Here is a 26,852-nt window from a genome sequence, read left to right as displayed (position 1 = left end):
GTTTGAAATTTCGGTAATTTCGCCCCCTACTGGCAAGCTCAAATCTCACCTGAAATTTTCAGTTTTTTTTTTTGCATTTTTTTTGAATTTGGTCAAATTTTATTCGAATTTAATCAAAATCAGTCAGTTTCAAATAATTTTGGCAAAAAAAATTTCTGAAATTACCGAAATTTCGGTCTCCCCCGACAAAAAAAAACTGATTTCGAAATTGAAAACCCTAGATATGATAGATGTTGACATCCGTGACTTTTGGTTTTGGATGTACGTCGGACTATTCATCATCTTATATTAAAAAAAATAATGTAAGTATGCAAAAAAAATATAGTCATGCTTTTCTTTAATAATAAAACAAATAACAAAATAAATTATAATTACATAAGTTTTTTAATAAGATAAATCATTAAACATATGTCCAAAGTCAACAATGTTGAGCATTAAAAACTGGAGGGAGCACTATCTAAGAACAGAGGTCTAGTATCTGCTAATGAGCATGCACATCGATCGGATGGCGATGACGATGGTGGCATGTGAATGATCCACCACCACAATTCATAACACCATCTAAGCTGAAAAGATGATAAGCAATGCTTCGGAAGCTCAACTGCAGATGAAGTGCAGAGTTTGTCTGATTACAGAATACTTCAAACTTACAAAAAAGCAACCCTCAAAAACTAAAGCATCGTTCAGTTCACAGTGATCCGTATCTCCTATCTTTGGTGCCATGCTCTGCTGCTTGTGAGGTACCAGGCATGCGTTCCCATGATGCTTGGCTTGCATGGTTTCCGCCATGATCATCTGCTCTCATGTAGCTTGGTCCACCAACCTGATCACAAACGATTAGGTTACAAATAAGTATTTTGGCATTTTATTATATGATTATTAATTACTTTGTCATATGGCAATGAGCAGGTAGTTCAGATAAAAGTTTCAACACTTACCGCATCTAGGAAGGCAGACAAGATGGTCATCCCAGGCAGCGCATATAAACCAGACTGAAATTGGCGCAAAGGTGCCATTTATCAAGACAATTCTGCACAGTATTGCTTATAAGATTTTTTTTTTTACAGAATAAAATTTTACCTGATGTTGGACACGTGTTTTGTAGATGAAACCTCCACAACAAAGTAGACTTGACAACACAATGAAGCTGCATGCCCATAGAAAAACAGTAAAAAATCGATGAATAGAGCGTCAGAGGAAAACTAATTGCAACAAAGATGTTTACGAAAGAATCTGAGGTGGTCACTGTGAAGCTAGTTTATAAGGCCCAGGACAATTTATACATATGAAACAAACGATTCCAAATTTGAGGAAGAGCTAATTTCAGAAAACAGACTTTGTAATTCATGGTACGATATATACCATTGCTGTGAAGCTAATTTACAAAGTTCAAGGCACACATACATGCAAGAAATAATCCCAAATGTTGCCCAGCCTCTCATTGGATTACTCTCTTTTTCTTGTATATGACCTACACAAACAAACAAATGCATAACTCACAGGGTAATCAAACTGAAATATATCTGTGCATTTTTGAACAAGGAAGATGAGAATTGTAAGACTAATCAACTAACTTTTGTTCACCTTGCTTGTATCACAATACTAGTTATATGCAGCTTTTAGTAGTTATTCATCTTCAAGATAAATATAATAAACTAATGATTGCCATAAATATCTTGACTTCTTGACTTCAAGATAGGAACACACTTGTCCAATCTACAGAGCAAATATTCAGATGGTGCTAATCATAGAATTGCAAACTACACTAAGTTAAAATGAATGTTAGTTTTTTTTATTTTTATTAAATTTATGTCCCATATTATTGAAAACTAAACCTATCGGATTTCTAACGTACAAAATTTTCTCAATTGAAATGTGTCTAAATGCGACTAGAAGTCAATATGCACTTATGTAGAACTGACAATTATGTGGTCGAACCAACCACATTCTTTGGTGAGCGTAAATTCAATTGGATCATAGCCTTCTACTGGAATCAAAATGTTGACCTCATAAGGACTGCTCCGCGCGATTTCACCTACAAAATATAGAAAACAAGCTCATACATTGAATGTATCAATGCATCTGTTCGGAGAGACAAGGATGCAACTAACATCTCCAGATCACATTCAGAATTGTAGGGGACAGGGTAGTAGGCATAGCACCGTTGGTCCCTGATCCTGTCAGTGTCACATCAAGCCCTTTAACTGGATTAACCTGGTTCAATAAAATGGTTTAAAAGTTACATGTATACAGTACAGTTCTACTAATGACAACTGCAGTATTATTTATCAACTAAGCTAGGCTTGACTGCACTGATGAAGTGGTCACTAACACGGAGCAACATACAACATCACAAAAGTACGAAATCTGATGGGAAAAAAACATTTCATCAATGAAGAAAAACATATGGAAAAAGTGTTGTTTTTATGGCCTAAATCCTTTTTTCCCTACCTTCAAGGAAGGTTTTCCAACAAGTCCTGAGAGTGAAAACACTGCACTAAGATACAGGGATACATGACTCTGCTCACCCTGAAAGCTGCACAGAAAACAGAATAATGCAATGGAAATTACATGTAAATAATGTAGCGGTTGTTTAAAATTTCACAGCAGAAATTCTGGGAGTTTAGGACTAGTTGAAAATTTTCACATGTACTGGGAAATAACAAAAAATATATCTATATATATTGTGTTACATTCATCCAATCAACCATTTTAGGACTATCCATCACTCAATCACGTTTTGAATCATGTCCAAGTTTTTCTTACATAATATGCATCAGAATAAGCTTTGATTATTACCCTGTCCGACCTACATTTATTTCAGCACCTACTTGGATCCACTAATAGCACCAGAATTCATGGCAAAACAACAAACTCTAGTTTTTGACTTGAACATATGGCATTTTGTTTAAAGACTTCCCTTCCATCCATGCATTTGGATGGATATGGGGTGTTTCATTTAATCATCCCCCCCCCCCCCCCCCCCCCCCCCCAAAAAAAAAAAAGTTCCCACAATGACAGGTCAGTGCCTGAGTGGTCTAGCCCATGCCATGCATCTGTTGTAGCCACTAAGTAACAAACTGGTTACTCAAGCAACTAGATCACCCCACAGACAGAGACAGCTGGGTCCAACCAACCATATAGGCTTTATACTTAATAACTTACAGAAATCCCACCTAAAAACAAGTCAACCCTCTCTAGGCACTGCATCCTATATTAAGCCTGATGAAAGTTCTTTTCTGAAAGCAATCAAAGTGTCCAATTACGTATTTTCTATTCAGATAAGCTGAAGCTTAAATAGGCCAACATCATTTAATTAAAAGTTAACAATACTTTGACAGGATAATACCTGAACTCATGATGAGATTGCTCAAATCCCAGTTGAGTCAATCCATTATAAACCTAGGGTAACAAAATTACTTGTAAAACAAACTGAAATAATAGTTAAGATCCCCAAAAATAAGAAAAGCCAATCAGCCAACATTACCAACTCTGATGACCGGGGATGGAATCCGACAGTGAAACCCTTAAATACTCTTGGACCACTTTTAGGACATGGGATAGCAAGTTCAACAGTCACCCTGACAGAAAGATCACATTTAGCCACCAGTCAAGCACACACTAGAATCAATCAAGTAACACCATAATGCTATAAACATATATAAGAACATATAAAAAAAGGAGTAAAACAAAACAACAAGAAGCAATCACAGATTTGAAATATATATCATACTCAATGTTCAAACTTTATTTTCTTTGATTTTAGAGAATCATGTTTATATCAGTCATATTCTCTACAAAGTTTGGCACCATTCTGTTCAAAGCAATTTACATGATTACATCCTTGTCCATCTATTCCTCTTCTTGTGTCTAAAAAAGTTTGTGCTAAACCGCTTCAAAGTTTAACACAATATTGTCTTTCGTTTTACAAGATATTATCATGGCATGCTAACAGCATGGGAACAACTTGGATGAGAAGACCTAGACTCAATAGTAATCTTGGTTTCCTCTAAAAAAATAGTAATCTTGGTTCAATTATTCTGTTTACTAGCGAACATAAAATTTTTTGGAATCCGGTTACTACTTCCACACTAATAGTTCTATACAAATGAAAACATCCCCAACTCTTACAAGTTTTTTGAATACAGCAAGGGAGAGCCTGGCAGTTAGTACTTAGTACATCAAACAAAAAATAGGGATGGGATGCATTTACAAGAAACTAAAAAGGAAAATTAGTATAGGCAGTAGGCACTGGGTAAAATCCACAACTACTGCATCAATTATCAGAAAGAAAACTTCACCCAAAATGCAAATAAAGTAAACTGGTTACCTGCACATCAGTTCATCATAAGATATACTACAGATGCATCCTTGTTTGCCTATAATAAAGTTATCAATTTTAGTTAGTACTCCCCGCAAGAATCAGAAACTTGTTATATGCAGCCAACCATAATCAAATTTTAGTTAGTACTCCCCCCAAGAATCAGAAAGGTGTATGGAAAATAAGAAAAATCAACAGACCTTTGCATTCTTTATTTGGGCATTGACCGCATATGATGTTTACCTGAAATATGTTCAGAAATGCATCCACAATCCTAAATTGGGACCACAAAAATCCGAAAAGTAGTGAAAATAAGAAAGAAGCTGATCAGAATTTAGACACAAACCTGTGATGTGCGGCCCATCTTCTCAAAAGTAGTTTCACAGTGCACTAGATCTCCATATTGGAATGTCTGGAGTTGCAAGTATGGAATTAGAACGTGCATGCTGATTAAGTTAGTGTTATGATGGTAATCAAATCTGTTCATGAATATATTTACAGTCTAATTGTGATGCAACACAAGAGAACTAAGCTGTATGAATGGAGATCATAAGTCAACAACAATCATTCTTATGTATAATGGCTTATGTATCATTTATGCCTTTCTGTTAACCCCAATGAACTGTTTAGATTTTATAATCATTCTTATGTTCCAAAATGTTCACACTTCACAGGCAGTGTTACTTCCATGTAGCCTTCTCTTTTCAGTTTGATCACTACTGAGTTTGTTCTAGCCAGGAATTATTGCTAAGGGAAGAGAGATGGGATTACAGAGAGATATCCCGTGAAAAGGAGGAAAACCCACCAAGTCTCCTTTGGGAAAAAGAGGTATAGAAATATTAGAATACCTAGAAGAGGTATTTTTCTGTTAGAATTGAGTTATCTTATCCGTCATCCATCTTTTCTCGAACCACAAATGATATTTAACTTTATATCATGAATTCATAATCCCTGTCCAATCTTTCTTATCCTTAAAGCAAATGGACCTACAAAGGAGAAAGTAGCGCATATTTGAGTTGCAGAAAACTGGAACCTGGGTGATGGGAGTATATACACCCATACCTGCCAGGCTGCCACCATGCTAGGTTCAGGCCTTTGCTACTTATGAGAAAATTCGAGCATGTCAATTAGAAAGGATGGGAAATGAGGCACATACGAGAGAGCTTATAAACCACATGTATCAGTCTGAAACATTATTACCAACATAGTAAATGCAGAATAAGGCACAAAGACATCATGGGATTTTTCTTGAAAACCAGATGCCAGCAAACCTACCAAAACCTCTGACCCCTAACAGGTCTAAGAAAATCTCAAGGAATGTTATATACTTATATTGAAGGTGAAGCCTCGTCCTCAACTATGTGGTAATGAGTTATTGTAGCCATTACTTTGTTGTAGAGAAAAATGATTCAAATTCATGAAATGTTACCTGAATAAAGTCAATAGGCTGTGAACCAGTTATAAAAGAGCGAGAACTGATAAAACGTCCAAAGTCCGTATATCCCTGAAACAGGTGAGCAAATGCACTGCCTTATTCACATAATGGCCAAGACAAAAAGATTTGATGACGAAATTGATAATACTGACCATGTATATCAAAATAATAAATTAGAACGACCAGAAGCTACAAATGTATGTCGGCACCATGGAAAATAAACATATTTAAATACAATAGTGTGCATATAGCAGGGTGAAACTAAATAGGATAGATAAGCAGATGGATGATGAGTAATTGCTCTCTTCGTTTACCAATATATCATTGTATAATGAGCAATTCTTCTGCAAATGATATTTTGGTACAGTATGAATGATTATTGTAATTGATAGAATATTGAGGAACATCTAAGTTTGATGAACATGTATTGTTTTCACCAGATTCTCATTCTTATCTGAATTTTTCCTTTTAAGAATACAATGCGACGGCTTTAACCATTAGAAATGGCATTTCATGATGTCATACCGCTTGAGATCTTCTCTGCACATCTTTGCAGAACTGGACAACCAAATCAGAAGGTACTGAGCCCTGACACAATGATAATGTAACATGAGCCTATATCTGGATACACTTGCCCTAAGCCCATAATTGAATCCTAGTGTAAGTAGGCTAGAAGAATATTCAGCATCTTGTAGATAATTTCTGGTAATCACCTTTTCATTATATTCAAAGTTCTTCCCGATTAGATCTGCCTGGCAGCAGGTTAGGAGACAACAATTCGAAAGAATTTGATGTTGTTTCAATTTTCAAATATATAAGTGAATATCACAATAAATGGAACAAGGATACAAAGTCCACAAGGCGGCTATCGTTGTCGAAGGTAAAACAGTTTGAATTCGGAACAACAACGATAGCAGTGGCTGGCCACTGCATGAAGGTTACCACTAATAACACTGTAGAATGAAACAAAAATTATAAAGAACTGCCACAACCAATAACTATCATTGGTTAACAACAACTAATGTCAGACTTCAGTTGACACAAACACAAACACGTGTGTTAACAAAATGAAAGTAAGTGTAGGAAAGGAAATGTATGTGTGGAAATTAGAATTTTGTGGTGTGTATTAAACATATAATTTTGTGAATTATCAAACAAGAAAAGGCTGTTGCATAAAGTTTTTCAGAACCCTAATATGCAATGTATACTTCAAGAAATACTTCCAGTTACATGTTTCTTCAGTCAATTGGATTTTTGTCTTCAGCAGAACTTAACCTCACATTGCACTAGGCTTTCTACACACCAAGAACCTTTCAATTTCCCCACACCCATTTCATTTTGGAAGTTGGCTTCAGACTTCTAACAGGAAAGTCTAGTTCGGAGGCAAGGTAGACCGCACAAAACAGTCCATAAATTTCAAAAGTAAAGTAGACACTTACATAGTTCTTTCAAAAGCATAAGATGCATAATAGTACCTTTGATCAACGAATGAATGACACTCGCAGGACAGGAAGCCAATGTTTCCCAGCCTGCCAACATCCCTATTCAGTTTCAAACAACAATTCCCAGTTATAAACTTAAATATACTTTCAATGTACGGTGATTCATCGTCCAAAGAATGAAACTGCGCATGAACATGCACAGATTCTGATGTAATGCTATTCGCTTTGGTGTTGAAAGAAAAATCATGAAACCGAACTTGTGCAAATCGAGCTGCGGCGAAGAAGAGAGAAATGTAGGGAAAGGTAGTGGGCTAATGGGATAAACCCGTCTCGTGGATGGCGCTGCAAACAGAGCACCTGATTGAGGCAGCCCCAGTGGCAGGACGACGGCGGCGGCGGCTTCCCGGAATCGCGCCGACGGGCACGTCGGAGACCCCCACCCTCACGGCGGAGTTGAATGGCTCAGGCGAACTCGACGGACTCTCATGGCACCGCTCGGAAAATCTGGTTTAGGGGATAGGGCAGCGAGAACTCACCGGCGTCACCGCGGCGTTCGAGGGTGGGTGGCCGGCCGCCGGCGGCGATAGGCGGAGGGGCGCACGAGGCGCCGCGAGTGTGCGCCACCGCCACCGCCACTCCACTCCAGTCCACCGGCAAGCGGAAAGACCAAAGAAAATAATAAAAATATCAATAAAGAAAAGCACCTCACAAATCATGCGAATTCTAAACCGTTGGATCGCTTTAAGATTCGTGCTGGCATTTCTAACCCTAACCCTCGCCTCGTCCTTCCAGGCCGCCGCCGCCGCATCCTCTCGCGCACGGCTGCCTCCGCCGCCGCCCCACGCGCCGTCTCCCGGACTCGCCGGCTGGCCGGAAGGGGTCAATGGCGCCGGCGAGCCCCCCTCTCCCCTCCCCCCGGCCGGCCTCCTCCCCCTACCCCCTACCCCCTCTCTTCCCCAACGGACGGCGCGAGTGCCCCCGCCCCGCCGTCTTCCCCGTCTCCGACGGCTTCCCGCCGCCGTATCCGTCACCACTAGCCACCGCCTCCTAACCACTAACCGCCGTCTCCTAGCCGTTTGCCCCCGCCGCCCCCGCTAACGCCGGCCCACCGCCCTCCTCCATCCCCGTGGGCCGCGCCGCCTCACCGCCCGCCCGTGTCCACCGCCAGCCGCCGGGCCGCCGCCTCCCCCCAACCCCCTCCCAACCCGGGACCCTAAACCCTAATTCCATTGCTTTCATCAGGGTCACCGGAGTTGGAGAAGGTGTCGCCGGAGTTGGAGGAGAAGAGCTAAGGTCGCCGGAGCACGAATCTCAAAAGCAAACCATTCGCCAGCCATTTAGCCATTCCGATAAAGGAATAGAGCTAAGGTTAGTAATCTGCATGATTTTGGCCTCAAAAATCATTCGCCAGCCATTTAGCCATTCCGATAAAGGAATAGAGTAAATTTAGAAAAACCATTTAGCACATGACACGGTTTAAAAGTTTAAAAAAAGCACAATGTTAACATCCTCTTATATCAAATTTAAATAAATGGATGTAACATTTATTATATCGCATATATGAATAAACAATTTATAAATTTGAGATGTGATTGTAAAAAAACAATACTATGATAGATTAAAGATAAAATAATCATTGGTGTGGTTTTATGAAGTTTTATAACTATAATATCCGAGGTTACTACATGTCATACGCCAAAAGTACTGTGTATATTTTTAACTTTTTTTTACATGTATTTTTCTTAACTTGGACATAATAATAAATGAGGTTTTAAGAGACTTACTTAAAGAAATAATAAAATAAATTAAAATAACACAAAGCGCTAAAATGATGGGGTTGCGAAATCCAGGCCGTCCGTTCGATCCATACAACCCCGCCCCGCACCGGTCGGCGATGGCGAAGCCCTCGTCGGCGGCGGCGGCGTCGGGCGGCGGCCGAGGCCCGGCCCACCACCACAGGACCCGCCTCCTCCTCCTGCTCCTCCTCGCCGTCGCCGCCTGCGCATCCACCGCGGGCTTCCTCCTCCGCGGCGCCATGCTGGATCCCTGTGACGTCGACGCGCGTAGGGGCTCGGGCTCGTCGGCGGCGGCCGTCGCCACCACCCGCACCGGCGCCGTCGCAGGGAACCCCCTCGAGTTCATGAGGTCCAAGCTCGTGCTGCTCGTCTCCCACGAGCTCTCCCTCTCCGGTAAGGAGTAGCAGTGTGCTTCAGTATATTCTGTTGAGGAATCTTGCGATTTGTTCATGTTACCTTTTGAGAATGCGATGCCTCCAAGATCGTTATATGGATTTTATTTCCAGTAGCAAACAGACTGATAGGAAAGTGAAATTTCTACTCCTAGTGCTCAGCACGAACTCATGATCCCTGAAAAGGAAAAAAAGAAAAACTGGAAATTCGGATTATCACAGATCACAAATAAAATTGTAGTATGCGTCGCTCTGCTTGAGTTGTTTATAAGCGGGAAACTTAGTTTGGAAGTTTTAGCATATCTACGCAGTTCTCATTGTCACAGATCTCATAGAATTGTTTGCTGTTAGTGACATCTGTAACTATGTCTGATTGTCTACTGGTGTTACTGGAAACATTTTTGTTTTGATGCAGGGGGACCATTGTTACTGATGGAGTTGGCATTTCTTCTGCGGCAGGTTGGTTCGCAAGTGGTGTGGATAACAAACCAGAGATCGGAAGAAACAAATGATGTTACATATAGCTTGGAGCATAAGATGTTGAGCCATGGAGTGCAGGTATGTTCTACGCTACTTAGTTCTGCAAATTACCCGTATGTCAGCAGAATATCTAATAGGAGTTCACCTCGTTGAAAGCCACCGCCATGCTATTCAACACTACCTTAAAATATGGTCCAGGATATCATTTGTTCGGATTGGAAGTTAGATATGAAAAATAACTTTTTTTTCTGTTCAGTTTGATAATTGGACTTTAAAGCAAAGTTCGATGGGCAAAAATGGAATTTCTTCAATGAATCATAGTGTAAACAAATTTGTTGAATAAATCATCTTGTGGGAAACAAGAAATTGAATTACCACAATGTAATGTTTTAGTTCTGAATTAGAACCTATTTAAATTTTTAGAGAATACTAGATTGATTGTTTATGTTGAGTCACACAAGAAGGCACAATGGAATAAAATATTGCACGGTAAGGGAAAATAAAAGAAGGGTGGAAGTTTTCATATAACACTTGAAACTTCAAGGATCAAACAGTTCAGTATAAATTGGCATTAACTGTTTGATCCTTGAAACAACATCTTGTAGCATGCTGTGTCATGCTTTTGCTCATGTACATTGTTGAGTCCTAATATAGACCAATATATATATATACATTCATTAAGACTAACAGGATTTCTTGTGGCTGGTCTAATCTTATCCCATCATTCATCTGCATGTTACTATATGCACAGAAGCCATAATATTTCTTGCATTGCAAATTTATAACTGATTAGTATATAGTAGTTATATACTACTTAAGATTGTTGATAAACCATATTGATGGGGTGATAAATAAATAGCTACAGATGAATTTACTCTGTTATTATTGTCTTGTAGTCTTGGAGTGTTAGTTTTGAGTTCTCTTGCTTGTTTATTTGTCAGTACTGCTAATTTTGATGTTCTACATACTCGTTGCAGTCCTATCTTGGTCTCATGTACTATGATTACCCTCTTAAATTTGTTCCAAATGGCTGTTTTCTCCTGAGATAATTACTTAAACGTTTGAAATAATTACTACGCAATATTTGATAGAATATGTTGGAGTACAAAAGAAAAACAGGTCCAAATACTTTCCCTTCTTTTGGCAGACTTAACAAACATTCCATGCTCTCGTCAATTTTCACACTATCACTGCTTGCTTCATAGGTATTACCTGCTAGGGGACATGAGGCAATTGATACTGCCCTAAAGGCTGATCTTGTTATCTTGAACACTGCTGTTGCTGGCAAGTGGCTTGATGCTGTCCTAAAAGACCATGTTCCCCAAGTTCTTCCCAAGATTTTGTGGTGGATCCATGAAATGCGAGGGCATTACTTTAAGCTTGAATATGTCAAACATCTTCCTCTGGTTGCTGGAGCCATGATTGATTCTCATACAACGGCTGAATATTGGAAGACCAGGACTCATGACCGTTTGAAGTATGTGCAAAATTATTCACATTCTTTGTAATATAAATGCTGGATCATGTAACATTTGTCACCGTTTCTGCTTATTGGACTTGCTAGTGCTTTTATATTATTTACTGCCCTAGATGATGATAAACTTCTTTGGCCCTTTGCTTCTCTGCTGAACTCATTGGCAACTTTTCTCTTCTTCAATTAGCCTATATATGAGGTTTCACTCTATAAAATGGATCATGATAGCTATGATCAAATGCTTGTTCAATGCTTTTAAATTTCCTAAATTCGTACTTCGTTGTTATATAATTCTGATTTGCTTTCATGTAAAGAATACAGATGCCACAAACTTATGTTGTTCACCTCGGGAATAGTAAGGAGTTAATGGAAGTTGCTGAAGATAATGTTGCAAGAAGAGTCCTACGGGAGCATATCCGTGAGTCCCTTGGAGTACGGAGTGAAGATCTTGTGTTTGCAATAATAAACAGTATGCGCCATTTGCAGCTTCTTATCCCTGTTGTTATTCCAACTATATATGTATATATTGATTATACCAATTCATTTCTCTGATTGATGTTAAAATACAGGTGTTTCACGTGGAAAAGGGCAGGACTTATTTCTTCAAGCGTTTTATCAGGGTGTCCAGCTCATCGAACAGAAGAAGTTAAAAGTGCCCACAATGCATGCTGTAGTTGTGGGAAGTGACATAAATGCTCAGACCAAGTTTGAGACACAATTACGTGATTTTGTGGTGAAGAATGGGATTCAGGACCGGGTTCACTTTGTAAACAAGACATTAGCAGTGGCTCCTTATTTGGCTGCAACTGATGTGCTTGTTCAGAACTCTCAGGTGAGTAATAATTGTAATAACACTTCCATTTTCTCTTGTTTTCCCAGTTCAGTGGTGTTTCGTGATGCAAACTGTATGCCTTTTGTGTATTTGCAATTTTGCATCATAGTTTGTTATTTCTCTTCATATTCTTTGTGTGCGTATGTGCGCGTGCGTGGAATCAATCAACTGTTGGTTAAGTGAGTGTGCTGCTAGCAGAAAGTCAAGAATTTAATGTGATTTACAATTTTTCTGCCATTTTCTTTTTTTTTTTGGAGAGTTTTGAAGCACATCTGATTTTAAGAGTAATACTAACTACTATTTTTTTTTTCATCTGGGAACAGTAAGCTTGATAACTCGATAGGTTGAACCACTGTATTATGGAGTTAATTCTATTATTCTAGACTATTCTGTCAGAACTATTAGCCTGAATCCTAAATAGCTTCCAACTTATCTTCATTGTCACAACATGCTTTTAAGTAACTTGACAGGAGATGTTATTTCTACATAGATAGTGCAGAATGCTTCAGTATATTGGCATAGAATGTTCAGCAATTGTGTTTATTCTCTACGCAATACTGACAAACCATTTTGATTACTTTCTCTAGCTTTTGATTTTTTACATGGTCTCATGCTCGGTCGCTCACCCATGAGGCCATAACCATGGTTATATGTATTGTTTCAGTGTGGCTAGGACTGCCTGTACCAATCACATTCATCAGTAAAATATCTGGAACTGTTGGTCCATTTTTTATTACTTGTTAATTGTTATGCTGCAACGATCAGTAATAATGCATATTTTTGCTTTTGTATGTTCCGTTATGGCTAACAGGCAATATCAGTCCCCAATTTTTAAGAACAAGACAGAAAAATAATATTGTTTTCGTCCAAATAAAAACATATATACTTGTATAGATTTGTTATTCCTGGATTTGCCTCCAATTTATCTATGGAATGTTTCCGTACAATAATAATGTCTAGATCAAGTCAATGAGCACATAGTTGAAAGCAATGTAAAAGTAGGGTATGGTCAGTCTGCAAATAGCTGAAAGGGCCTTAGCTCCAGATTGGTCTATGGGTGTGCCAGTTGCAAATGGTTCTGTTGGCACAGAGCCCTGCTCCTGATTAGGCACGTGGAGAATGCTGTATGTTAGGTATCAATAAGTAGAGCTCTTCAAAGCTAGAATATCCATAAGCTGATGTGCTTTTGTTTTTGCTGTTCTTTTCGTACTTAGGCCCGTGGAGAATGCTTTGGAAGGATAACGATTGAAGCAATGGCATTCAAGTTGCCAGTGTTGGTAAAACTCCCTCCCTCCCTCTCTTGAAGTGCTCCTAGTTATACCCCATTGATCCACAAACACAAATAGTTTTTAACTCACTAGTCTCGATGCAAGAGTTGAGTACAATTCTTTTTTTTATCAAAGTATATTAGAAACAAAAATATATCATAATTTTACTGGGGAATGCAAATCCAATGACACTAATTTCACATGATCCATTTCTATAACCTCACAGTTCAGTGGTCATGAATGATTAACTGCATAGATCTCAAGATAACATGTACGTATTTATCGATGGAGGGAGTATAATTTTCTACTTCTATTAACCATCAATCTGCCAGCTAGAAAGCCTTACGCCCTTACCATAATATAGTTTGGAACAAAGGAATTTTATAAATACTCCCTCCACTCTAAAATATAAAAATATAAGTATTTCTAGGATTCAAAGTTTGTATCACAATATAAGCATTTCTGGGTCTGGGGCTCTATACATTTTCAGAAATACTTATATTTGGAATGGAGGGAACTGAGGGAGAAGTTCATTTTCCATGGGAGTCAAAAAAAAAAAAAAAGGATTCCCACGTTCCAAAGGAGCCCTGGAATGTGGGCCAGTATGCCTCTGAATACTGAGTTATTATTGACAATCATGAGCCTTGGACTCAACTGTGGACTGTCTGACTGTCCGTACAAACCCTCGGCTCTTGAGCCTGCCATCCTCTGTTTCAGCCGGCATCTCCTGCCTCATGCTTCCATATGACAATTTCATTGACTTTGGGTTTAATGTCACACTGCACCCTCCTATATCTATCTATACTATCAGGGCACGGCGGCCGGAGGGACCACGGAGATCGTCGTGGACGGCTCAACCGGCCTCCTGCACCCCGCCGGGAAGGAAGGCGTTGCGCCCCTCGCGAAGAACATGGTAAGGCTCGCGAGCCACGAAGAGGACAGGGTCTCCATGGGGAGGAAAGGCTATGGCAGGGTGAAGGAGATGTTCATGGAGCACCACATGGCTGGTAGGATCGCGGCCGTGTTGCAGGAAGTTCTGCAGAAATCGCGGGAACATTCTCACTCTTGAGCTTTTGCTTTTTGTAGCGTCAAAAATGGCATTCTCAGTTTTCTGTGCTAACATGGAGTATGTAGATCCAGATTTTACCAAGTTTGGACTCGAGTTTGATTGTAACTTGCTGTCTGTTACATATGTCCATTCTTTTTCCTTTTTCTTCACGTAGCTTTATTATTTTTTTGGTTTACCTGGTTGGGGTTTAGTCATCCAACTTTACAACAACATTCTAATTGGTCAATTCTTCTTGTTGACGTGCAAGTAATCTTACTCTTAGCTGGTGTTTCTCTTCGCTGAAGTTGCGTTAGTGTTATCCTTGTACGTGTCAAGCTGAAAGTGAAATTTATCCTCTAACGCAAACTGGAAGAGTCGAGGAAATTGTTTCTCCAAATCTCTAAACACTTGTTTTATGAACCCACAAAAGAAATCGTTCCTAATTAATTCAGTGGGCAATGATATGGTAAAACTAATTAAATTACTAGAGTAGTACAAATCATCATATCCATTGTTTGAGACATTCTTGATTTCTTGCCATGAAACAATACTATGTTACAAGCACGGCTCGATCCCAAACAAGATTTTGCATCAATCGCCGGCAACTTTCGGCGCTGGTCTTTTCTTCCCCAGCTTGTGCCTGACCATCCTTAGGATCCTCAGGAACCAGTAGGCACTCACCAGCTGCAAGCCTGTCGCCATCGCCTTGTTGAAGAAGAAAAAAAAAAGGATAAAAAACATCAGGTTTGTGTATATGTATAACTGTACAAGTACCATGCATGCAGAAAATGGTAGATGAGAATTTGGTATGCAGTTGAGATTCCGGTGCAACAGAGAGAGATTTGGACTGAATTGGTCAGATAATGATAATGGATATAGGATGGTGGATTGTGATACCTTAATGAGGATGGGGTTGTCTGCCGTAACGGTGACGTACGTGAGGTATGGCCCAAAACCCATTCGTGCCACCGAGAATATCACGGCGAATAAAATCTGCACATGCAAAGCGAACACACATGAGTTTCATTTTTTAAAAAAGTTTATTTAATTAAACCCAATAAATTTTATAAATTTCCTACAAGATTTGAGCTGATTTAGTTCAAAAACTAAAAACTACATCTATATATGTTTCGTGTTATAAGTCGATTTGACTTTTTTTTTCTAGTTCAATTTTAATTTTAATCAAGTTTATAGAAAAATATAACAATATTATTTTTACATAAAACAAATATATTAAATGTTACACCCTCTGTTTTATATTATAAGTTATTTTGACATTTTTCCTAGTTAAATTTTTTTCGTTTGATCAAGTTTACAAAGAAATTTAGCAGCATCTACATCACCAAATTAGTTTACTAAATATGAAATTAAATATATTTTAATAATATATTTGTTTTGTATTGAAAATACTGTTATATTTTTTATAAACATAATTAAACCTAAAAAATTGAACCTAATTGGAATATGAAGCAAAGAGAATAGTTTTTCTGAACCTAATTTAGTGTGATGGATGCTGTTAGTTTTTTGGGTCAAACTTAAAAAAAAAAAGGTAAAATGACTTACAACATGAAATGAGGGAGTATAAAGCCGGAAAGTAAAAATAAAAAAAAAAGGACCGAGAGAACGTGTGTACGCACATCGACTAGGAGGTTGAGGTCGGTGTCCTTGATGCCGAACTCCTTGAGAATCTCGCGGAGATGCAGCAGCGGGCTGGAGATCTCCGTGACGAACAGGCTGGCCACCATCTCCGTCCCGCACTGTATTATCACGAATATTAGCAAAACTAACCCAGCTAGCCTCACTGCTGAATGATGCCAACTAAATTTAATAGTGGCTAGATAAATTACCCTCCGGTAGGCGAGGCCGGCGGCGATGCCGACGATGCTGACGAGGTGGTGCACGGTGTTGTCCACCCTGACGTCGTCGTTGAGGTAGCAGCACGCCGCGTCGTACACCATGTACGACAGCGTCACCGCCAGCGCCTTCATCTGCAGCCAAACCCACGACGACGACGACGGTGAGGAAGACGACGACGACCACCTGGCGTACGTATGTATTGTACGTATCGTTGTACGTGTAGGTATAATACGTACCTGGGGAGGGGAGGAGGCGGCGGCGAGGGGGGAGAGGGGGCGGGACCAGTCGGCGACGGAGAGGCAGGCGAGGGAGACGGCGGCGGCGGCGTGGGCGGCGGAGACGGCGCGGTTGCAGAAGTCGTAGGAGCGCTTGGGGAAGGCGCCGCGCGCCAGCAGGAACGCCGTCCACCAGAACGCCACCCCGGACACCACCCACCCCACCATCGTCGTCCCCTCCACCACCTCCACCTCCATCTCTCCTCCGATCCGATCTACACCACACCACACACAGTCGCCTCCGCGCCGCCGCAAATGCTGGCTCTCTGCGTGGCGGTGGATGCTGCTGCTTCGGGGTGGATTTGTTGAGGTCTTGAGGAGGGAATCGATGGGTGGATTAATGGGGGGGGAGGAGGCGGTTGGGGACGGGTACGGGTCGGAGTCAGGTTGGTTTGCTTGCGCGGAGGTCAGGAGGAAGAAATGGAGTGTGGTGGAATGATCATCAATATGGGAAAGGGACGCTACGCTACACGTCCGACCTGTTTCTGGGTTTTCTGCTGCTCGATTTCGATTTGATGATGGTAAGCGTGGGTGTACGTTAACCAGAAAAGCTTGTGCATGCTTGTCACGTTGGAGTAAAATATGGTAATCCCTCCGTTTTATATTATAAATCGTTTATTTTTTTAAAATCTTTTTAAGTTTAACTAAGTTTATATAAGATACCTACTAATGTTTTTAATACAATGTATTATCAAAATTTATTCAATATTAAATGTAATGAAACTAATTTTGTGTTGTAGATGCTGCTAATTTTTTTTATAAACCCGGTAACTTTGAATAAGAAAAAAATCAAATGACTTATAATATAAAACATAGATAGCATCATTTTTTTTAAAGAACTGTTGGGAAATTTCCATATTTATAATTTTCACTATTTAGTGTCAATTTTAATGCGATGTCAGATTTTATACGAGGCTGACAGAAATTAGGAAAATCAAATTTTAGAAATAGTAACAATACATAATTATGTTATTATTACTATATTAGTTTTGTGAAAATACGTTCGGAAAAATTTTGGCTGTTTACACCCGTGCACATCAACGCTTATATACACTTGTGTATATAGCAATATATCATACTCACTATGTAAAAAATAACTTACACTAGCATCAAAAAATAATTTAAAGAGAGGAACGAAAGACCACAAAACCTTTAGGCTGTGTTCGGTGAGTTTGGGAACTCACCCTCCCGTGCATGCAAAACGAAGCGTCACATTTTCTTATGATTAATTAAGTATTTACTATTTTTTTAATAAAAAATAGATTAATATGATTGTTAAAACAACTTTCATATATAATTTTTTTGCAAAAAAACGCACCGTTTAGCAGTTTGAAAAACGTACGCGTGTAACACGAGGGAGGTGAGTTGGGAACTCACTAGAAAGAAGATAGAAGTTGATTTATTTTGAGATGGATGGAGTACGTGCTCTTCAGACGTCATACTAGCACCATGCTTGATATAGAGTTTCTACTAGCAAACCACCATCCTTTATACTACTCTGTCACATTATATGAGAGATTATTAATTATCCAATCAATCAACTCTCATTTAAATCTCCCAATATTACTTCTAACCATCTTCCCAGTATTATCCTCATGTCTCTCATTTAATGAGAATGTTATAGTCTTTCTCCTTCATAACTTTTTTTTCAAAACAAGCCAGAATCATCTATATACTATACTGTAGGACGGATATAGTATAAATAAACGGTAAACAAATTCACTGGGAGTTATATACTTATATGTAAACATTGATTTGCAATGGGGTTATACTATTTAACTCTTCAACCAATTGACTGTTTTGTTTCTATAATAGAAAGCCAATTCAAATAAACCTCTAGAGTGGTTATATATGTAGTTTGTCAGCGTAGCGTCTGATATGCAGATGACTCCCCAAGAAAAAAAAAAATGGAGGTGACTCAAGCAATAGCATGCATATTAGTGTCCATTGCTATCTGCATTCATAAAGTGTGTCTATTCATGTTATCGCCGTTTCACTTGAGACTATTGGAGCCAACCACAACAATTGTAATAGTGGTGAAACCATTCCCAAAATTATCCAAGGGATAATTTGAGTTTGTTTTCAGATTTAAGGTGGGATATTTGATTTGCATATAACAAAGGATGATACCAAGCATTCTCATAAATAGGAGAACATGGTCATCAAAATATTCTAGATTTTCTTTAGGCTGAGTTGGATAGTCAATTTTTCAATCTCATAATCTCATACTCTTGTGTTCCGTGAGCACACCTTTCAATCTGTTACAATATATTTTTTTAAAAAAATCTATAAAAAGTTACTTTAAAAATTCATATTAATTTATTTTTTTAGTTTTTTATAGATAATATTTAATTAATCATGCACTTATCCACAACTTCATTTTACATGTCAGGGAAACGGATCTGTTCCCCCTCAGACGGAAGCTATCCCCACACAACCCGTTTTCATTGGTGGGCTACCTTCTCCTCCTTAGGCTACGCTCGATCAACTTCGAAAGAGAGAAATTTTTAACATATGTAAAACAAGAAATCTTATTAGCACATGATTAATTATGTATTAATAATTATAAACTTGAAAAATAAATTTATTTGAACTTTTTTATACAACTTCTATATAGATTTTTTTTAAAAAAATAACGCATTATTTAACAGTTTGAAAAGCATGTAAACGAAAAAGAGTAAGTTGAAGTTTGGATTTGAAGAAAAGAACTAGGACTTAGAGATCCTTCATAGAGCAAGGGTGTGACAAACAACATTGTATAAATTGATGATCAAGGCATAATATTTGAGCTCAAGGTCGTTTCATAAGCTATTGCACATTTTTTTTAATAGAGAGAACAGTTACTGTAGAAAATTTATGTCCATAATTGTAGCACTCACAGGTAGAAAGGGGACGAGCGGATGATGGCCCTCGAATAAAATTTGAAAAATATATTGTTCATTCTATTTTTTCTCAGGAATATTCGGGATGCAAATTTTTTATAAAAATATACCGTCGGCCTCGCACAACCGTTGCGCAAAAATGACGTGAAAATGACGTCGCAGGCAGTATCGCGCGGTGAAAGTGCGAGATCGCGCGGTCTCGCAGAATGGAAAAGCGAGAGACCGTTCAGTCTCGCTCAAGCAATCAGCGATACCGGCTGCATACCCGGGATTAAAGGGGGTTGCGAACCAGGAGTATAGATGCATTCTCTAGCAGTGAACTCTTCTCTTCGGTTTCATAATTCTTGTTGTGTTTGATAAGTTTGAGGTCAAATCTTTATAACTTCGACTACTGATGACTTTAAAAATACTTTGTTTAAAGGCACTAAAACAACATATATAGATTTATCTTACAAACCAACATAATAAAGTAAAAATATATTTATTTATTATATATATTATAATAAAAAAATTTAGTCAAAGATATATTTTGGATAACATGTCATTGTTCAAAACATTAACAATTATAGAATCGGAGGAAGTATTATGTACTTCCATTTTATTTGTCTTCCATTTCATCTTACGGTAGCTGCTTTTTTGCTTTAAGCCAACAATTATGTAATAATTAGATGTAGCTTCTAAACTATTAAAGTAAAGGCCGGATTTCATCCATTATCTAATAAAAGAAAATTATTATCCTGCATCCAATTAGGAGCCACATTAAATAAATTTCTTTCTCACATTTTTTTTAAAAAAACTGTTTAAATGTGCATGTATGTTTGATGGTTGGTATCTGTTTTCCATCGTGTGATAATTAATTAGGGCCGGCATACTTCATCATCATTTGGATTTTTGGTAGTACTGCATTTAACATGAGACAGCAAAGCAACTGGACTAAAATTTAGATCGTACGTGGACAGAGTTGATGAATGATGATTGTGATGGCACTACATATATTTTGGCTCTTTTCTTAATTAATTCACCACATGAGTGGTAGATTGGATCTACCAGATTCCCTGTAGAAAATTCAGCTACATGTACTGAATTAGGTTGCAATAGCCCAATTAATAGTAAAACAATAATGGTCTTCTTAAGATGATTTCGCCCTGTTTTTTTCTTTTCTTAAAAAAAGGATTCTGCTACTTTCGCTATGCTCAAAACAGCGGCACCATAAGCCGCAGGCGGAGAAAGCTCGAAGAGCTTCCCTTCATTCGCTTCGCGGGAATCGCACACAGCACATAGCTGGAAGTCAGAAGGCTCATACTACCTCCCTAACCCTTCGCTCCGAAGGACCGTAGAATAGAAAACGTCTTCTAAACAACTCGGCAAAAGGGAAGGGGCCAATGTATTTGCATAAGACCGACTTAAGCGATCGAGAGTAAGAACAAGATTGAGAGTAAGAACAAGAAGCTACGTACGGCTATAAATAAAGATAAAATCAGTCTTGGGAAGGAAATCTCAGGTTTGGCCATGCCAAATGTAAGGGTACACTTGTATCATTGGAATTTTATACATTTTTCTAAGGAAAAAGGTTCAGTTTTTATAGGATTTTTTTCCATGTCCTAAATGTGCCCTTAATTAATTGTTGCTTGCAGCTAAAATATGGTGACCACCAGCCAACTGCGCATTGCTAAACCCAATTAATCACAGCCTTACAATTGCTGTGCTAGCTTTATAGATCAACAGGATAACCGTGTTGATGTGCTAGCTTTATGTGAAACATTAATTAGCACCTACATTTCATTAAAACGAAACCAAAATGTTTCTATAATTGTCTTTTTTTTTAAAAAAAATATTTCAGGTGCCTCAAAATTAGAATTACACGTTGCTAAGTTTAGAGAACTGTGGTGCTATGCAATATGCAATTTCAGTTCATTTTAACTATAATTTTTTCATTGAATATGGTTTTATTTTATTTTATCTAAGTTTGAATACTTATTTATGTAATTTTGTATATCTTTTATGAATTTTATATGTATTTCAAGCTTAGGTTGGAGTAATTTATTATTCAAACTTCTTTTTTAAAAAAGGGGATTTTTTTAGGAAGAATTGTAAAAACCACCCCATAAATCACTTAAAATTTGAAATTATATCTCATAAGTCACTTTGTTACAAATGCTCACCCCTACTCAATTTTGTTTTGCACCATAGTGTGCACGTGCTTAACCGAGTCAGTCCGTTTTCACTAATGTAGAGACACCACAAGCTAAGCTAGATGAGTCAATCTTGATCAAGTGTTTGCATTAAACTTATCATTTATATTTCATTGAATACTTGTGCATAAGCGTAACTCATTGTGACAACGTTTAAGCTCTCACCCATAATTCAATTTGTGGAACCTAAAAAAAAAGTGTTGATACTATACTACTAGAAGTATTTAATTGAGTGAAGTGTACCAGCGGTCCCTAAACTTGTCCGGGTGTGTCATCTAGGTCCCTGAAATCTCAAAATGCATTTTTGGGTCCCTAAACTTGTCTTGGGTGTCATATAGGTCCATCCAATGACGTGACATGCCACGGTGGCGCCTACGTGTCGGTGGGGACCCCACATTTCAGTCATATGTATAAAAATAAAATTAAAAACCATATTTTCTCCTCACTACCTCTACGTGACTGGCGCAGGTGCTTCGCCCGCGGCGAGCGGAGGACCGCAGCGTGAGCGGTAAGCGGAGGCGGCGGAGCTCGACGCAGAGGTAGAGAGGAGAAAATATGGTTTTAAATTTTATTTTTATACATATTACTAACATGTGGGGTCTCCACCGACACGTAGGCGCCACCGTGGCATGCCACGTCATCGGATGGACCTATATGACATCAAGACAACTAGACGAGTTTGGGGACCTAAAAATGCATTTTGAGAGTTTGGGGACCTAAATGACACACACAAGTTTAGGGACAGCTGGTGCACTTTCACTCTATTTAATTTTGGCAAATACCTCATTAACAGCTCACAATTTATAAAAACATATCGATCCGGTTAAGCACATGCGTATTACGGTGGTTCTTCAAACAAAACTAAAGGCCCATTTGAATTGGAGGAAAAACATAGGAATTTTAGAGGATTTCAAACCTATAGGATAATTTCCTATGAAGCCCTTTGAAACAAAGGATTGAATCCAATCCATTCCTTTGAAATTCCTATAGAATGAACAATCCTATAGAGATTTTGGAGGAAATTTAGTAAGAGCTTCAATCTCTTGGTAACTTTCCTTTGAGTGTATCTCTCTCATCCAATTCATGATTTTTCCTGCGGTTCAATCAAACGGCCATTCATGTGTTTTCCTGTGTTTTGCAATCATCTGTTTTACACTTACATTCCTATCAAAATCCTACATTTTTCCTATTTCTACGTTTTCTCAATCCTGCGATTCAAAGGGGCCCTAAGTAGGGGGTGGATATTTACAAACAAACAACTTACATGGTAAAATATAAACTTCAGATGACTTATGAGGTAGTTTATACAAATTTCTCTTGTTCTTAGTAAGTCATGTAAGAGTGATGTGAACCATTGAATTGTGATGGAAGGGATGAGAAATTTTTCAAAAATTTTAATCACCAATTTAATACTCTCTCTGTTCAAAAATATAAAAGAATATAGTACTAGATGGGACACGTCCTAAGACAGGCTTTCTACCCATCCAGTACTAGATTCTTATAATTTGGTTCTTGTTTAGATTCGTAATACTAGAATATATCCCATCTAGATACTACATTATAATTTGGGATGAAAGGAGTATATGCACTTCATACCAATTTAACCAGACCATGCTTTTATTTGTTAAAATTAACTACAATGTTAGATCTATTTTTATTTAAAAAAAAGGCAGATGATGAAGGTTTATCGGTTAGATAATGCTGATTTTAGGCTGTACGGCTTATCAGAAAAAATATAGTATTTTATATGTACTTTTAGTGATTTAAAAATTAATGTGAAAAATAACTATGATAAAAAACTTAAAATCAACTTTTGAATTTTAAATTTTAGTAGCGTCTTATGACGTGCAGGGTAAACGATGGGAGATTATACGGTTCTACCAGAAAATTTATTATAGCGCACAGACGAGCAATCAGTGGATAATGTACGGGCGTACTGCCAGCTAATTAATTGCATAGGAATTTCTGGTTGAAAATAATGCACACGCACCCTTTCTAGCTTATACTTTGACCATTATTGATGGTACTACCTCTGTTCTAAAATACTTGTCGAGTTTTTGTTTGTAATTGTCGAGTTTTTGTTTGTAATGTTTGATCATTCGTCTTATTTAAAAAATTATAAAATTATTATTATTTTGATTGACTTACTTTATTATTAAAAAAGTACTTTAAGTATAACTTATTTTTTTATATTTAAATTAACTTTTTAAATAAAATGACATTACAAGAAAAAAAAGCGGCCATTAATTTAGAATGGATGTAGTACTCATTAAAATTATTTTATGTATTTTAAGGGGACGTTAGGGAGTGTTTGGGTTGTTATAGGCCTTATTATTACTACCGTCGTTCTAAATTTAACTTTTAGTTATGTATTTAAGTATCTAGATATATATCCATGCATATTGTTTAGATATATAATAAACTTATTATATTTTGAAATGGAAAGTAAATATATCTGCCTACAATAGATCGATCTGCTAATGAAAGCATTTAGTTAAGAGCTTAGCTCCAACAAACTTAATTATAAAGCACCAGCTAATTTTGGGGGTTCTTTGCTCTAATTGTGGTATTAACTTTTGGTCCTTGGCAGCCTTCAATGTATACCTAGCGCCTTTAATTGCTGAAGGCTAATTAACGAACTGTATGTGTTCTGCTTTGTTTTGGCCTCTTCCTGGCCCTAAGCCCTTAACTCAAAAGATACCTCAGGTGATCACAAGCGCCCGAGTTGCATTATACATCCTCCGTCTAAAAAAGAGCTTAATTCTAGTTATGTACTTGATAAGTATATATGTCGGTTCATAGTTAGAATTAAATTTTTAAAACGGGTTTAAAGACTATATTATGTACGTCAAGAGTGGCGATGGGTACGTAGCTGATAGTAACTTTTACAAAAATGACGTTAAACAACAAAAATAATGGGAAAAAAACATGTAAAAAATTATGTGCATCATAATTTTTATGTAAAAAATATTTCTATGCATCATAACTAACTTGATCCTGGCTCCACTATACTCCATATCTTAGGTCCCACTGTTATTCTTTTATTTTTCGTTAGCACTTCTTTTAAATAGTTGAACGGTATGTCTGTTTTTTTGAACATATTTTATGTAGAAGTTTCTTTAGAAAAAGGTCAAATACATTTATTTTTTAAATTTGTAATAATTAATACTCAATTGATCATAATAAACTAATGACTTGTCTCGTTTTATATATCGTCGAGCTACCACAACCAATAGGAAAAAGACTCACCCTAAGAGCAAGTTTAATAGTAGGCTATAAGCCATTCTACATATGTTTTATATAAGTGAGAGAAAGAGAGGGAAGAAAACTTTATAGCTAATCATACATGTTATCTCGAAATAGTATATGTAGCTCCACTGTTAAACTATAGTAGCTCATAACCCACTTCAGGATAGTCCTAAAAGTTCGGCCACCAACTGAAGCTGCTTGATCATCTCATGTGTGCTTGCTAGCTAGCGAGTAGCTTGCACGTCTCAATCGTTGACAGCATTATACCAAGGCAAGCCATTTATGCCTCTCATCGACCGATTTCAACCGCAACCAAAATTTAAAATTTAAAATTTATTGTTAGAATTATTTTTTAGCTTTCTCATCATAGCTGTTTTCTAGCATTAGCTTTTAAACTGCAACCAACACGAATATATAATTTTTTTATCCATAATTTATTTTTTAAATTGTTTGGTTTACTTTTTAATAACTTATCAGCATGATGAGATCGAGCTTAGTAAAATTAAATTGTCAACGTGTTGGTCCTATAATAATTTCAATGCACAATGCAATGGTGAATCTACCTACCTACTCTACCAAAAGTTGCTGAACTTTTCAAGTCTCTGGTGCCTACTCTCTAGTACTTAATTAAAGTTGAAGTTTGGCACGCACTCTTCAGACAAATCAAAACTGTACTTTTTTCACAAATGAACAAAGCAAATAAATTAATCGTGAACTATCTGCATGAACGAAGCACGATCCTTGGTAGGCATGAGACGGCTACGTCCGTTGGAAGTGGCCAAAAAGCGATGCTCCGGTTTTATATCTATGGCTCTATATATGCAGGTAACGGCATCTGCATCCTGCTTTCTCTGCTCGGAAGCAGTGTTATGACGGTAGTACTATGGGCCTGGTTGGGGAGCTTTAAATTTTGAGCAGCAGCTGTTTGGTAGTTTCTGAGAGTCTAGAAAAGCTCTGAAACTTAGCTTCTCCAGGTTTTGACTTCTTAGTTCATTTTTCAGAATCTGTAAGCTGTTGACTGTTTGGGGTAGCTTCTAGCAGAAGTAGCTTTTGGGAAAAGCTGCAGATGGGAGAAGCTCCCCCAAACAAGGCCTATGACTTTGTGCGATGAGTTAAAATTCTGGTTTTTCAGTTCCTCTAGCTTTTAGTTTATTTTATTTTATGCATTCTATGATTACATATTTTTCAGAATTTAGATGACAAGAATCTGCGGGATAATCTGAACCATTTTAAAGGGATGAAAGTTTTGTGAGAAGTCGTAATTACTATAAACTTTTGAGTTAATTTCACTTTGGGCCATGTTTAATTGCTAAAGTTTCATTTGGAATCACCTTTGTCCGATCTTTTCATTTTAGGCTGATAATTTTATATTTATTGTACAATGGACCACCCTAAACCATATCTTCATCACTTCAATGACTTCGAGCAAATTATTAACGACATGCCGATGAATATAGTTAACCTATATGCATGCCATACCTTTATCGAAGGAGACATTAGACATGACCAGTGAATATAGTTAGGGTGATTCATTATACAACAAAGGTAAAGTCACCTAATCTAAAGTAAAAAAAGATTGGTTTTAGGGTGCTCCAAATTAAAATTTTAGTAATAAAACATGGCTCAAAGTACAATTTACTCTAAATTGGACCCTATATATTCTTTTCACAGAACTAGTTACATTGCAATGCTGACAAAAAGGAAGTCTCATAAATCATTTTACATTTTTCTTTTCAGAAGGATGGGCCGGTTCCTTTTTTTACGGGGTTTCTCGGTGGGAAGAGGACCAGGCGTTAAAGTAGCAGAGACTACGCAGTTAGCGAGCGAACTATGGGCTTCAGATTCACCTAGAGAACTACTCCACCGTTAAACTCTACAGTTCTTTTTTAACATATTGATAGTTAGAGAT

At 37.8% G+C, this 26,852-nt stretch overlaps 3 protein-coding genes across 4 annotated transcripts; 1 reads left to right on the top strand and 2 right to left on the bottom strand.

The window, feature by feature from the left end:
* Nucleotides 1–353: 353 nt before the first annotated feature.
* LOC127758619 (uncharacterized) lies at nucleotides 354–7,857 on the bottom strand. 2 transcript variants are annotated; one of them, XM_052283928.1, is made up of 18 exons: nucleotides 7,556–7,857; nucleotides 7,232–7,297; nucleotides 6,606–6,709; nucleotides 6,470–6,508; nucleotides 6,282–6,344; nucleotides 5,751–5,825; nucleotides 4,668–4,733; nucleotides 4,522–4,564; nucleotides 4,331–4,379; nucleotides 3,488–3,581; nucleotides 3,350–3,402; nucleotides 2,452–2,536; nucleotides 2,112–2,214; nucleotides 1,943–2,035; nucleotides 1,405–1,471; nucleotides 1,081–1,147; nucleotides 939–992; nucleotides 354–823 (listed from the first exon to the last, which is right to left on the bottom strand). In XM_052283928.1, exons 2-18 carry the CDS (start codon nucleotides 7,293–7,295, stop codon nucleotides 689–691), a joined length of 1,254 nt encoding a protein of 417 aa, XP_052139888.1. In that variant the 5' UTR covers nucleotides 7,296–7,297; nucleotides 7,556–7,857; the 3' UTR covers nucleotides 354–688. The 2 variants fall into 2 exon arrangements, with proteins under 2 accessions (XP_052139888.1, XP_052139887.1); XM_052283927.1 differs by having other exon boundaries at nucleotides 7,735–7,857.
* Nucleotides 7,858–9,050: 1,193 nt separating this feature from the next.
* Nucleotides 9,051–14,614, top strand: LOC127758603 (uncharacterized). The gene is made up of 7 exons (XM_052283925.1): nucleotides 9,051–9,387; nucleotides 9,802–9,944; nucleotides 11,072–11,343; nucleotides 11,655–11,809; nucleotides 11,910–12,172; nucleotides 13,387–13,449; nucleotides 14,252–14,614. The coding sequence occupies exons 1-7, from the start codon at nucleotides 9,093–9,095 to the stop codon at nucleotides 14,507–14,509; spliced, it is 1,449 nt and encodes a 482-aa protein (XP_052139885.1). The 5' UTR covers nucleotides 9,051–9,092; the 3' UTR covers nucleotides 14,510–14,614.
* Nucleotides 14,615–14,801: 187 nt separating this feature from the next.
* LOC127758694 (uncharacterized) lies at nucleotides 14,802–17,066 on the bottom strand. The gene is made up of 5 exons (XM_052283932.1): nucleotides 16,582–17,066; nucleotides 16,336–16,476; nucleotides 16,126–16,245; nucleotides 15,386–15,481; nucleotides 14,802–15,193 (listed from the first exon to the last, which is right to left on the bottom strand). Exons 1-5 carry the CDS (start codon nucleotides 16,816–16,818, stop codon nucleotides 15,080–15,082), a joined length of 708 nt encoding a protein of 235 aa, XP_052139892.1. The 5' UTR covers nucleotides 16,819–17,066; the 3' UTR covers nucleotides 14,802–15,079.
* Nucleotides 17,067–26,852: the final 9,786 nt, after the last annotated feature.

This window comes from Oryza glaberrima, chromosome 1 (assembly GCF_000147395.1).
Source record: "Oryza glaberrima chromosome 1, OglaRS2, whole genome shotgun sequence".
Taxonomy (NCBI): Eukaryota; Viridiplantae; Streptophyta; class Magnoliopsida; order Poales; family Poaceae; genus Oryza; species Oryza glaberrima.
This window is presented reverse-complemented; position numbering and strand designations above follow the sequence as displayed.

Bases quoted from the DNA above. Each gene is read 5' to 3' on its own strand.
- LOC127758603 (XM_052283925.1), top strand. From the start codon at position 9,093: ATGGCGAAGCCCTCGTCGGCGGCGGCGGCGTCGGGCGGCGGCCGAGGC. The intron at 9,945-11,071 runs GTATGTTCTACG...CTTGCTTCATAG, and splicing joins TGTTGAGCCATGGAGTGCAG to GTATTACCTGCTAGGGGACA. The intron at 11,344-11,654 runs GTATGTGCAAAA...TTTCATGTAAAG, and splicing joins AGGACTCATGACCGTTTGAA to AATACAGATGCCACAAACTT.
- LOC127758619 (XM_052283928.1), bottom strand. From the start codon at position 7,295: ATGTTGGCAGGCTGGGAAACATTGGCTTCCTGTCCTGCGAGTGTCATT. The intron at 3,403-3,487 runs GTAATGTTGGCT...TTGTTACCCTAG, and splicing joins ATCCCCGGTCATCAGAGTTG to GTTTATAATGGATTGACTCA. The intron at 993-1,080 runs GTAAAATTTTAT...CGCCAATTTCAG, and splicing joins AAACACGTGTCCAACATCAG to TCTGGTTTATATGCGCTGCC.
- LOC127758694 (XM_052283932.1), bottom strand. From the start codon at position 16,818: ATGGAGGTGGAGGTGGTGGAGGGGACGACGATGGTGGGGTGGGTGGTG. The intron at 16,477-16,581 runs GTACGTATTATA...GTTTGGCTGCAG, and splicing joins CCGCCTCCTCCCCTCCCCAG to ATGAAGGCGCTGGCGGTGAC. The intron at 16,246-16,335 runs GTAATTTATCTA...GTGATAATACAG, and splicing joins CCGGCCTCGCCTACCGGAGG to TGCGGGACGGAGATGGTGGC.